Below are 13,904 nucleotides of genomic sequence, written 5' to 3' on the forward strand. Positions count from 1 at the left end.
CCCTTCCCTGAGCCCCCTCATACACCCGCACCCCTCCTCTGCCCCAATCCCTTGCCCTGAGCCCCTTCCTGCACACCGCACCCCCTCCCACACCCTACACTCCCTCCTTCACCCCAACCCCCTGCCCCAGCCCTGCATAAAATTTCCCCACCCACAGGTGGCCCTCGGCCCAAAAGGTTCGCCCACCCCTCCAGTAGGTCTTCTGCTCTGAACATACTAAGTGCTGTATAATGCTAAGGAATCTGAAAAATCAGGACCTGGGTGTCTCAAGTTGGGCACCCAAAATCAGTCGACACTTTTGATCATTTTGGCCATCGTGTCTCTGGGCTTCATTTCCCCATATGTAAAATAGAGATAACAACACTTCCCTGCCTCCCAGGGGTATTGTGAGGAGAAATTCTTTAATGTTTGTGAAGCTCTCAGCTACCATAGGAATGAGCACCATAGAAAAGCCTGTGAGGAAATGAACAATTCTGTTTTGGGAGTTCAGTTTGGATGACGTGCAGTACATAAGGGCTGGGGCCAAACATTGCACAATGAGTATAAAAAGAACGATTGACCATCCACCCATTCAGTCAGCACCACGTGTCCTGTGCACTGAGTGAGGCAGGGATCCTGGGGCAAAAATAGCGTTGGATCGTGTAATTAAAGACTGTATCACAATGGAAATACAAAAGGGACTAATTAAGGTTACAGAGGACAGCACGCATCTGGCATTCTGAATGTTTGAGTGCTTGACTTCCTTTTAGATACATAGCTTTATAGATTTTAAGGGCAGAAGGAAGCATTAGATCATATAGTCTGGCCTCCTGGGTAACAGGCTACAGAATTCGCAAGAAGAAAAGGAGTACTTGTGGCACCTTAGAGACTAACCAATTTATTTGAGCATGAGCTTTCGTGAGCTACAGCTCACTTCATCGGCTACAGAATTTAATCCAGTTTAATCCAGTTACTCCTGAACTGAACCCGATAATATTTGTTTGGCTATAGCAGATCTTCCAGAAAGGCATCCAGTCTTCATCTAAATACTTCAGGAGGTGAATAATCTGCTTCCCTTTTTAGTTTGTTCCAGTGGTTAATTGTCTTCGCTATGGAAAATATATGGCTTACTTCTAATATAAATTTATCTGGGTTTAACTTCCAGCCATTTGTTCTTGTTTTGTCTTTCTCCACTAGAATAAGGAGGGCTCTGCATACCAGTGTTTTGTCCCTGCGCAAGTTCTTCTACACTAAAGCACTTATACAGTATAATCACATAATCTCTTGGTCTTCTTTATTAAAAATAAACAGACAGAGCTCCTGGAATCGCTCACTACAAGGCGTATTTTCAAGCCCTTAAATCATCTTTGTGGCTCTTCTCTGCACCCTTTCCATTTTTTTTAATATCCTTCTTAAAATGTGGACAACACACTGGATGCGGTATCAGTCTCACCATACTGTATACAGAGGTAAAATCATGTCCCTGGTCAGAAATTATCCAACAAAATAGAGCTTCATTGGAAAATGCTGGTTTGTTGAACTCGACATTTCCCATGAAAGTGAGTCGGGTGCAAGGATCTTTCTCTAGACCACAGGCAGGGTTGTGGCAGAAACCTGCATGGTTAAGTGCCAGCTGGCTTGGGGGGCTCTAGCCAGCCCTGCCATGCAGACTGCCTTGGGGCCAGGTACCCCAGTCCTCTCAGGTCTGCTGCTCTGGGATAGCTGCACCCTGTAGACTGCCCCAGGACCAGAGACCCTGGTCTTCTATAGTCTGCAGCTCCAGGGAAACACTGCCATGGAGAAGGGAGTCCCAGCTTTAACCACGGCTCAGCTCCCAGCTCCACAGCAGGGAATTTAAAAATCCTGGGATGGGATCCTGATTCCCAAGGTCTGCGGCTCTGAGGCAGCCCTGTTTTGCAGACTGCCCCAGACCGGGGACCCCAGAGCTTCGGTACTCCCAGGCCAGCTGGCTATTTGGGACACCAGCTGGCCCAGGAGTCTGGAAGCCCAGGGGTCCCCAGCCCAAGGCAGTCTGCATGGTGAGGCTTCCCAAGAGCCACAGACCCTGGGATCCCTAGCAGCAGCTGAGAGAAATTGACCTTTTTGTTTTTCTCTTAGCACTGGTGAAACTGACAAGAATATCAGTGTCACTCAGAATCTGCTGGTGTCCCTGGGAACAAATTTCATGTCGGACACACCATGTGTTGGTCTTTCCAGAACAAATTTGAGGGGATTTCTGGTTCACAGGAAGTTTTGAACTAGCAAAATTTCCTGTGAGCTGGAAATCCTGCGTTTCAGCCAGCTCTTCTCACTGCTCCCCTGTTTAAACCGCCAAGGATCACCTTAGCCTTTTCACAGCATCACCCTGGAAGTGCTAGTCCCGTTGCTTGTCCACTATGACCCTGCCTAGACCATGGGAAATATCTGTATTGTTATGTATATTATGTGTACTTCTGTTTCTTTTATTGCTGTTTTGCCATTTTTTACCAGGTTCAAAGAGTAACTCCTGGTGGAGCTCCCCACATGTCCCAGCAAGGCAGACAATGGCTACAGAGAACCCAGTCACTGGTGCTTAACTGACAATACGGGTGTCAAGGCCTTTGAACTTTTGCCTCTGACCAAGCTGGGCACCCCTCCCCTGCTAGCTTGGGATTGGGGAGGGGCCCTTCAAGTGGGAAAATTAAACAAAGAGCTTGGGAACTATGAAAAGGGGAGCCCTGATGAACAAAGAGAGAGAGGCAGGGTCTACAGGGAAGGAGATTGAAACCCAGTCCCCACAAGCAGGGGTACCTGGGATAGATTGGGCCAGCCCAGGTTTTGAGGGAAATGCTGAGGATTAGGTAAGACATATGCCCTTTAGTTGCCTTAACACTTTTCTCTCTGGTCACTGTGTTCCTATGGATACAGAAATAATATCACTCTCCTGGGCCTGGTACTATTCAATATATTCATTAGTGATTTGGATAATGGAGTAGAGAATAAACTCATAAAATGTGTGGATGACCTGGGAGGGGTCACAAGCTCTTTGGTGAGAGTATTAGAATTCATAATGACCTTGATACATTGGAGAATTGGTTTGAAATCAGTAAATTAAAATTCAGTAAAGACAAGTACAAAGTATTAGACTTAGGAAGGAAAAATGAAATGCAAACAATCCAAAATGGGGAATAACTGACTAGGCAGCACTACTGCAGAAAATGTTCTGGGGTTATGTTGGATCACAGACTGAAATGGGTGATGCTGTTTTGAAAACAGGAAATGTCATTCTGGCTTTTATAAACAGAATTGTCATATGTAAGACAGAGGAGGTAATTGTCCTGCTGTACTCAGCGCTAGTGAGGCCTCAGCTGGAGCAGTGTGTCCAGTTTTGGGCTTTCTCTCTACAATGGGTAGATAGGACAAGAAGTAATCCATTTAGATTGCAGCAAGGGAGAGTCAGGTCAGATATTAGGAAAAACTTTCTAACTATAAGGATAGTTAAGTATTGGAACAAGATAACAAGGGAGGTTGTGGAATCCCCGTTGTGACATTGCACTCCATATGTTTTATGGAAATATGCTTATGAGTGTGAATATGATGTAACTGGAATATGCTTTATGCAAAAGGTCTCATGTAAGGTATCAAAACAGAAGTTATAACCTACTGAATATATTCCTTCTATTTGTATGTATGTATCATTCTTGTATCTGAAGCTAGACATATGAAGTATGACTCTGAGGTCCGATTGTAATTATGCAAAGTGTGGGCCATTAATGGTGGTTTAGAATCTTGATGGCTCCCATTGACTACGACAATTGGTTGTAGATGGTTTATTTACCTGCAAGCCTTCCTGTGTACGTGTGGGCCAGCCTGTGGGTAATGAACAATGAGGTCTCACAGGACATCCATCTTAAATCCATCTTAAATCTGGTACTTTTCCATTTAGAAGGAAGGGTAGGAACAAAAGATTCCTACCTCGTGCCAAAGCTATAAAAAGAGGTGGAGCAGGACAGACGGGACTGTCAGTCATGAGAAAACCCCTGTTTTCCACCTCAGATGTCTGGTGGAACTAATAAGGACTGTACCAGGGGTCAGGATTGGGCCCAGACTAGAAAGGAGTCTAGTCTGGGAAAGAAGCTTATTGGAACATCTCTGAGGGTGAGATTTTACCTGTAATCAGTTTCTGAATGTATTAGGCTTAGACTTGCATGTTTTTTATTTATTTTGCTGGATGACTTACTTTGTTCTGTCTGTTATTACTTGAAACCACTTAAATCCTACTTCTTATTCTTAATAAAATCATTTTTGTTTATTAATAAACCCAGAGTAAGTGATTAATATCTGGGGGAGCAAGCAGCTGTGCATATCTCTCTGTCAGTGTTGTAGAGAGTGGACAATTTATGAGTTTACCCTGTATAGGCTTTATACAGAGTAAAACGGATTTATTTGGGATTTGGATCCCACTGGGAACTGAGTGTCTGGATGCTGGAGATAGGTGACCTGCTGAGCAGTTTTTGGTTGAAGACTGCAGCTTTCGGGGTGTGGACCAGATCTGGGTCTGTGTTGCAGCAGGCTAGTATGTCTGGCTCAACAAGGCAGGGTTTTGGAGTCCCAAGCTGGCAGGGAAAACGGGCTCAGAATTAATTTCAGAACATGAGGTGACAGTCCCAAGGGGGTGTCTGTGACCGAACCCATCACACAGGTCATTGGTGACTTTTAAGAATAAGTTAGACAAACATCTATCAGGGATGGACTAGGTATACTTAAATCTCTCTTGGTGTGGGGGGATAGACTAGATGACTTCGTGAGGTTCCTTCCAGTCCTACATTTCTATTTATTCCAAGATTTCATAAGCTATTCAGGCCTGCTGATTTTTTTAAAAAGTTTATCCCTACTAGATACTGTTTAACATCCTCCTTAGTTACCAACAGACTGCAGAGTGGTTCACCCTCTTCACATAGTATGAATACACTTCCTGCTTCTATCCCAAACCAGAAATGTTTATTGAACACTTCTGCCTTATTTGCATCATTATAAACTATTTTACCATCTCCATTTGTAATGGGCTACACCTTTGTTAGGATTTGTTTGTTTGTTTGTCTTTACTCCTAATATACTGAAAAAAATGGTCATTATTGTTCCTAGCCCTGCCAACTTTGGAGTTTTCCCTGATAGCTTTAGCTTCCCTTATCAATTTTCTACATTTCAGAACTTCCAGTATATATCGATTGCTATTAAATTCCCCTCTTTCCATTTGTTGTACATTGTTTTTTTTTTAAATGTCTAATTGCTGCCTGCACTGTCCCACTGCACCAGGATGGGCTTTTGGCCAAAGTTCTAAGGCAGTGGAACACCTAACTCCCGAAGGCTCCTTTGTAATTTTCATCCTTCTTTGGCTTTCTAGGACACATTGAGCTCCAGCTGGTTGGAGGGGACAGTGCCTGCTCAGGACGTGTGGAAGTAAGACATGGAGACACTTGGGCTACAATCTGTGATGCACACTTTGATCTCAAAGCTGCCAGTGTTATCTGTAATGGACTAGAGTGTGGAACAGCTCTATCTATCCCAGGAGGAGCTCATTTCCGAGAAGGACATGGACCAATCTGGACTGAGGAATTCCAGTGTGTAGGGAATGAGTCACACTTCGTGTACTGTCCCAGGATATCACACGGGAGTCAGACGTGCTCACATGCAAATGATGCAAGTGTCATATGCTCACGTAAGAATTTGGCACAATGTCTCTAAAATCCCAGTGGTGTGTATTCTAGAATAGGGTGCAGCAAAAAAAATGATCTCACTCTGTAGGGAGCTGGGATAACAAAGCTGCTATCAGCTTCCAGTAAAACCTAAACAACTCAATATAATGGGAATGGGTTCAATCCCCCCAACTTTCCTTTTCTTTATTATTTAATATAAAATATCTTAAATGCTCCCTCTCTAAACCCCTTCTCCCTTCTCCCCTGGGCACACAGGGTTCCGGCTGGTGAACGGCAGCACAGCGTGCTCAGGGAGGGTGGAGATCCAGGTTCTTGGTGCCTGGGGAACCCTCTGTGACTCACGCTGGGATTTACCAGACGCCAACGTTCTCTGTCGTCAGCTCGACTGCGGATTCGCTGAATCAGTCCCAGGAGGAGGGTATTTTGGGAAGGGAACTGGCTCTGTCTGGACAGACACATTTCACTGCAAAGGGACTGAAACCCATTTGGGCCATTGCTCTGTTACTGCCCTGGGGGCCTCTCAGTGCTCACACGACAATGATGCCAGTGTGATTTGCTCAGGTAAGTGCAACAGAGATGCTGGATTAAGGACACCTGCCCCTCAGTGTGTGATGCTGCCCCACAGTACTTACAACGATTAAAGCAAAAATTCCCAACTCGCTACTTATTTGGGAAAAAGAAAAGGAATACTTGTGGCACCTTAGAGACTAACCAATTTATTTGAGCATAAGCTTTCGTGAGCTACAGCTCACTTCATCGGATGCATACTGTGGAAAGTGTAGAAGATCTTTTTATACACACAAAGAATGAAAAAAATACCTTTGTGTGTATAAAAAGATAATCTACACTTTCCACAGTATGCATCCGATAAAGTGAGCTGTAGCTCACGAAAGCTTATGCTCAAATAAATTGGTTAGTCTCTAAGGTGCCACAAGTACTCCTTTTCTTTTTGCGAATACAGACTAACACGGCTGTTACTCTGAAACCTACTTATTTGGGGTGATTGAGCAGCAACCTGAGACCCTCAGGGCCTGATTCTCCAGAGTACTCACCATTTCTGCAGCGCTTTATGTGTTCAAAGTACTCTCCAGACACTAATAAACCCTCACCAAACTCCAGGGAAGTAGGTGGGTAAGTATTATTATTAGCTCCTGTGACAGGTTGGATCACGGAAACCCTTGGGGGCTGCCACCTGATGTGTCAAGACTACTTCTGCCCCTGCTTCCCCTGCCAGCTTAGGACTCCAGCACCCTGTCTCGCTGAGCCAGACATTCCAGTCTGCTCCAGCACAGATCCAGGGTCTGAAGCACGTGCCCCAAAGCTGCAGACTTAACTGAAAGCAATTAAGAAGTGTTCCTGTCTTTAACACTCAGATGCCCAACTCCCAATGGGGTCCAAACCACAAATAAATCCATTTTACCTTGTATAACGCTTATACAGGGTAAACTCATAACTTGTCCGCCTTCTATATCACTCGGAGAAAGATATGCACAGCTGTTTACCCCCCCTCCCTGGTATGAATACATACTCTGGGTTAATTAATAAGTAAAATGTGATTTTATTAAATACAGAAAGCAGGATTTAAGTGGTTCCAAATAGTATCAGACAGAACAAAGTGAATTATCAAGTAAAATACAATAAAACATGCAAATCTAAGCCTAATACAGTAATAAAACTGAATACAGATAAAATCTCACCCTCAGAGATGTTTCAATAAGTTTCTTTCACAGACTGGATGCCTACCTAGTCTGGGCACAATCCTTTCCCTGGACAGCTCTTTGTTCCAGCTCAGGTGGTAGCTAGGGGATTTCTCATGATGGCTGCCCACTTTGTTCTGTTCCACTCACTTATATATCTTTTGCATAAGGTGGGAATCCTTTGTCCCTCTCTGGGTTCTCACCCCTCCTTTTCAATGGAAAAGCACCAGGTTAAAGAGGGATTCGAGTTCAGGTGACATGATCACATGTCACTGTAAGACTTCATTATCCACTTGCTAGTATACAGGAAGACTGAGAAGTAAAACAGAGCAATCCACAGTCAATTGTCCTGGTTAATGGGAGACATTAAGATTCCAAACCACCATGAATGACCCACACTGTGCATAACTACAATAGGACCTCAGAGTTATATTTCATATTTCTAGTTTCAGATACACGAGTGATACATTTATACAAATAGGATGACCACACTCAGTAGATTATAAACTTTGCAATTATACCTTACAAAAGACCTTTTGCAGGAAGCATATTTCAGTTACATTATATTCACACTCATCAGCATACTTTCATAAAATCCTACAGAGTGCAATGTCACAGCTCCATTTTACAGACGGTGAAACGGAGAAAGAAAAGCAAAGTGACTTGCCCAAGGCCACCCAGAACTCTCAACAGACGTCTACTCTCCTCTTTACAACTGATACCTTTGTACCTTGGGGGCAAAAAACCTCGCAGTTCTCCTGCTTCTCACAGAGGCTGCTACCGGCATTCCTTACTGAATTCCCTGCAGCTCTGCCCGGACTCTCCTAACTAGATACCCAGCACATACCCTGGTTCTTGGAGGGAACTCCTCAGCACATGAAGATGCTGATTTCTCCCTAGAATTGCTGGAAGGAGAATCCCTTCTAAGGAAAAGCACCTGGTCCCTTCCATATGAGCTCCATCTGCTGTGATCCCATCCGGCCTTCCTGAGGGGCTGTGGTACCCAGTTATATCCATGAGCCTCCTCGGAAAGCCCCAGATCTAGTTTCTACCCTCACACTACACTAGTGGCATATCTAGGACAGGAAACTTGGGTGGGCCCCAGCTTTCGGGGGTGGGCAGTGACGGGAAGAGCAGAGGTTGGGGTGCAGGAGGAATCCGGTGCCCTAGGAAGGGGGCAGGAGGGAGGGGGGCTCTCCTCCCTCCACCCCTTCCAGCCGGCCCTTACCGCTCAGCAGGCACCCAAAGCGGAGGCTGCCCGGGGCACACAGGCTGCGGGGCGTGCCTAGGGTAACCAGATAGGAAATGTGAAAAATTGGACAAGTGGTGGGAGGTAATAGGCGCCTATATAAGAAAAAGGCCCAAATATCAGGACTGTCCCTAGAAAATTGGGACATCTGGTCACCTAGGCGTGCCTTTTGGGCAAAGTGGGGTCCCACTAGGACTCAAGCTCTGCTTACCCTTCCCGACCCTGGTTCAGTGTCCGTCAGCCCAGCCACGTCCCTTTCCTGCCGGTGCCGGGAGCTGCTGCCCCGGTCTCCGGCCCCAGCACTAGCCCCACCCAGACCTGCCCTCACGAGGCACACCCCCCATGGGGCTAGTGCTGGGGTCAGAGACCAGGGAAGCAGCGCATGGCGCGGGCAGGAGAAAGATGCAGCCAGGCTGTTGGACACCGAGCTGGGGGTGGGAATCCCAGCCTGTGGATTCAGGGGGCTCTGGCCCTGATTTGGGTGGGCCTGGATGATCACTGGGTGGGCCACAGCCCACGCATGGCTACACCCCTGCACTGCACTAGCTGCATGCAGGCAGTCTCCTGGTCCAGTCTTAGGGTGAACTCCTGGCTCCGCTGAAGTCAATGGAGGTTTTACCATTGCCTTCAGTGGGGCCAGGATTTCACTCTTACCCTTGAAATGTTATTTGGTTACCAAGATCCTTGAGCTGTTTGGACCCAGTGCGCACACACTTTACCCGTCAGGTCGCCATACTAGTACATACTGTACCCGACACAGCCAGTGGGTGTGCCCTGCACTGACTCTGCTGTTGTCTTTTAACATGGTCAGTCTCTCCTGGCTGCACCTGGGTCTGAACTCGGGGAGTAATTCCTAGTTTACCACCTTGCTGTAGGACTCTCTGATTCTGAGACACATACAAATACTGAGATTCACATCCCAAGGGAGTCACAATATTCACCAACAAAGCACGTCCCCTTCCCTACCCCACACACAACCTGCTTCTTGTGCTATGAATCGATCAGCTGGAATCTCACGTTAGACTCAGAGATGACACCATAGTTCAGGGGACAGCTCCAGTCAGAACCACCAGTGCCGGGAACTATCTAACACTAGGAGCTCCTGCACTGGATCCACGTGAACCAAGAAAGTTGCCACCTGCTGAGTAAGGATCAGGGGGAACTAAGGGAATTTACTAACAATAACCTGTTCCTGACCACCATGAACCCTGCTCTTCCATTGGCCAAACTTCCTCAAGGCAAACTTGCCTAAATCATTCACGACCCACCTGCTAAGTGCTTGTGCAGACACCGTTCACTGCCTTCCAGGCATTTAAGCCTGGATAAAGTGACTACAAACCTCAGCAGCCATTCCACCACCACACACAGAGACTATTTTCCCAATCAGTAATCTGCAGGAATTCCCTCACTCACTCATTTAGAAAGTCCGTTGGCAAGCCCTTGTGTCAAGCTCAGAGTTTTAAAATCATTGCAGCACCTTCCACTTTTCGATTCACAGGAATAAGTGTCTTCTGACAGAGGTTGTTCCCTTCAATACTGTGACACACTCTGATCAGTGGCTTATACCTTCTTATTGAGAAATAGTCCACAATTTCATGTGCAGTATTTCTAGTGTATAAGAGAGAGTGTTATTCAGTGTATTTCCCATCTCTCCTGAGCCCAGGTCACTCTGAATCACTCAGACTGCTGAACGGAGAGAGCCGGTGTGATGGGAGAGTTGAGATTTCCCTCCGTGGTGTGTGGGGCAGAGTGCTGGATGACCAGTGGGACATGGACGATGCCAGCGTGGTGTGCAGGGAGCTCCAGTGCGGAGTCGCTGAGAAAGCTTTTATCCCCCCGAAGTCTGAGAATGGAACGGGCCCCGTGGGGCTGAGAAGGGTCCAGTGTGCAGGAAATGAGACTCATCTGACTCTCTGTGACATCTCCACGTCTGAGACAGCCCAGGCAGGAATTGCTGAGGATGTTGGTGTCCTTTGCTCAGGTGATTCATTTCCAAATCTCACAAACATTTTCTGTTCAGTAGGAAAATACATATTAACAGCTGCGATCTATCCCTGCAGGGAGCTGGCGGATCAGACTGGTGAATGGGACAGGTCGCTGTGCCGGAAGAGTGGAGATTTATTACAATGGCAGCTGGGGGACGGTCTGTGATGATTCCTGGGATCTGTCAGACTCCGATGTCGTTTGCAAACAACTGGGATGTGGACGTGCCATCAATGCAACTGTCTCTGCTCATTATGGGCAAGGATCTGGGCAGATCTGGCTGGACGATGTGAACTGCTCTGGGAACGAATCCAATCTCTGGGCATGTCCTTCCGGGGGCTGGGGCCAGCACAACTGCAGACACAAAGAGGACGCAGGAGTTCTCTGCTCAGGTCTGTTCTGGGAATGCTCACGTGAGCCTGGTTACCAGGGGATTAAATGGAGGGGGCAGATGTTTAAGGAGATTGCTGAGACAGACACTGTCACTGACTGTCTCTGCCTCCCTTACCCTTCTGTAACTGCCTACCAGGATCACCATTAGAAAGTCCTCAGCTCCCACCCAGAGGTGTTGGAGATATTGCAAGATTTCCCTTAGAATGCTAGAAGGCTGCATCTCAGGTATTTCAAGGAGATTGTATCATGGAAAGCAGTGACTGAAAAGGATGTAGGGTCCTAGTGGAGAAATAACTGAACATGAGCTCCCAGTGCCGTGTGTGGCAAAACGGGCTAATGTGAACCTTGGATCTATAAACAGGGGAGTAGTGAGTAGGAGTGTGGACTAAATTTTACTGTTGTACATGATGCTGGTGAGACAGATACTGGAATACTGTGTCCAGTTCTTATGTCCACAAAAATTGGAGCAGAGAAGAGCCACAAAAGTGATCTGATGAATAAAAGCCTTACGATGAGAGATTTCAGATGCTGAATCTGTTTAGCTTATCAAAACGATCAAGAGGTAACTTGATTACAGGGCATAAGTCCCTTCACAAGGAGAACATACCACTTCCTAAAGGGCTCTTTAATCTAATGCAGAAAGGCAGAACAAGAGTCGATGGCTAGAAGCTGAAACCAGACAAATTCAGATCAGAAATAAGGCCCAGGTTTTTAACAGGGAGGATGATTAACCATCGGAACTAACTACCAGGGAAATGGTGCATTCTACATCTCTTGAAGTCTTCCTGTCTAGACTGGATGCCTTTCTGGAAGCTATGCTTACGTCAAACTCAAGTTATTAGGCTCTATGCAGCTGTTTTACAGAAGGTCAGACTATTTGATCTCATGATCCCTGTCACACTGTCTGGAGAGGCTCATGGCACTGAGTGCCCACCTCAGGGCAGATGGTGAGAAACAAGGCAATACCCCAAACTGCTGATGTGTTCTATAAGTAGATTTCACCAAGCCTGTAACAGATGTGAACTCCTGAACCAATGTTCCCTCTAATTTTTACATCCATGTGCGGAATGAATTTTGTTCTGTGCACCAGTCTAGAGGTGATGTGTGGTGGAGTTGGAGCTGAGGGGTTCAGAGTGTGGGAGGTAACTCAGGGCTGGGGCAGAGGGTGGCTGTGCACAGGGTGAGGGCTCTGACTGGGGGTGCGAGCTCTGGGGTGGGGCCAGGGATGAGGGGTTTGTAGTTCTGGCTGCCCTGGGGCTGCAGCGGGAAGAGAGGACTCCCCCAAGGCCTCTCTTGCTGCAGCAGCCTGGGGCCAGGGGAGAGGCACGTCTCCCCACTGCGGCAGCTCCAGGGCTGAGGAAGAGGTGCTTCTCCACTCTAGGCCCCTGTGGCTGCATGCCTATGCAGCCTTTGATAGCCTTCTGTGCGTCCACATGGCCACGCAGCTTAGAGGGAACTTAGTCCTGGATCACTGTATCTATCTTGCCATGGAGTCACAGACTGTCCCCTTAGACTCTCCAGTCTATTGTCACCCAAACAAACTGGACTTAGTGATAAGTGGTCACTTACACCAAAAATCACATCACATTCAGGTTTCTTCCAATCCCAGGAGACCAGCCACTTACTCAGATCACTTGGTACCCTGAATCTTACACCAAAGACAATGCCTGTAGCCAATCCTGTAATAAACTATATACAGGTTTATTCATTAGGAAAAAGAAATAAAATGGCTGTTTACACGGTTAAAGCAAGCAATCGTCTACACACAAATGAGTTACCATTTATATCCTCGGAGTGACAGAGTTGTAGTGATCTGTCAAGTCCAAATGTCCTTCAGCGCTGATCCAAGGGTAACCCCTTGGGGTCTCGGGCTTCAGTTTGGATTCTTTAGCCCTGTCAAATTCAAACAGCCAAAAAGATGAAAAATCTTCCCATCTATTATTTTTATTTCCCTCTTCCAGCCTTCAAATCAATGGGATAAGACCTTCTGCATGTACTACATGCAGGGGATGGGCGGCGGGGATCATTCCCGTGCCTGAGTTCACAAGTTCAGAGCAAACATTTTCAGTTATAAAACAAAACTTACATATGTTCTTGTTGCATGGACCACAGACATTACAAGTGAGATTAATGCCAGCAGCAACTAACCAGCATTTCATAAAGTCTAAACACTCAATACATTCTTTCAAGACTAATACCTGTTTTCAGCAAAACTAACACACATGTGACCCTTCCTGGTCTCCAGCTACGAGATTGTAAGTTTTCAGCCAAGGCCTGCAGCCTGGGCAAGAGCTGGCATCTGGCCTGCCAATGTCACAATCCTTCCCAGCCTTTATCTATTACAATCTGTATGTAGCCGCTGGTAAATGGTGGCTTTCCAGAGATGCCCACTGTATTTCGAAGGGGCCTGTGGTGTCTAAAAGAGTCTCTTACTCTTGGAGTGGTTCTCTAGCCGTTGCTCCTGCAGAATGATGCACAGGATCGTTAGCAATCGCTGGGATTTCACTCTTCACACCCCAGTTCATTTCAGAATCAAATGATTTAAATTCCCTTTTTTTGCATTTTCTTCTAGAGTTCACAGATCTGAGGCTGGTGAGCGACAGTGACTGTGCAGGGCGGCTGGAGGTTTTCTACAATGGGATGTGGGGCAGTGTTTGCTCCAATCAGATGTCTGGAGTCACCCCAGCAATTGTCTGCAAACAGCTGAACTGTGGGGACGGAGGGCAGATTGCAAGAGACTTTGAATATGGACCAGGTTCTGGTCCCAGGTGGCTGGACCACGTTGCATGCAGTGAGCAGCACAGCTCCCTCTGGCAGTGCCCGTCAGAGCCCTGGGATCCAAAGTCATGTGATAACCGAGCAGAAGAGACCCATATTTCTTGTACTGGTAATTCTGAAACTACCTGC

General features: G+C 46.7%; 1 protein-coding gene across 1 annotated transcript in view; it reads left to right on the forward strand.

Annotated features, from left to right (window-relative positions):
- LOC140907395 (scavenger receptor cysteine-rich type 1 protein M130-like) overlaps positions 1-13,904 on the forward strand; it is a 265,485-nt gene that overhangs the window by 135,264 nt on the left and 116,317 nt on the right. The window contains 5 exon segments of the mRNA XM_073333292.1: positions 5,363-5,713; positions 5,931-6,236; positions 10,285-10,602; positions 10,682-10,996; positions 13,570-13,884. Of these exon segments, the coding sequence (XP_073189393.1) occupies positions 5,363-5,713; positions 5,931-6,236; positions 10,285-10,602; positions 10,682-10,996; positions 13,570-13,884 (1,605 nt within the window).

The sequence above is a fragment of the Lepidochelys kempii genome, chromosome 1, assembly GCF_965140265.1.
Source record: "Lepidochelys kempii isolate rLepKem1 chromosome 1, rLepKem1.hap2, whole genome shotgun sequence".
In the NCBI taxonomy this organism is placed as follows: Eukaryota; Metazoa; Chordata; order Testudines; family Cheloniidae; genus Lepidochelys; species Lepidochelys kempii.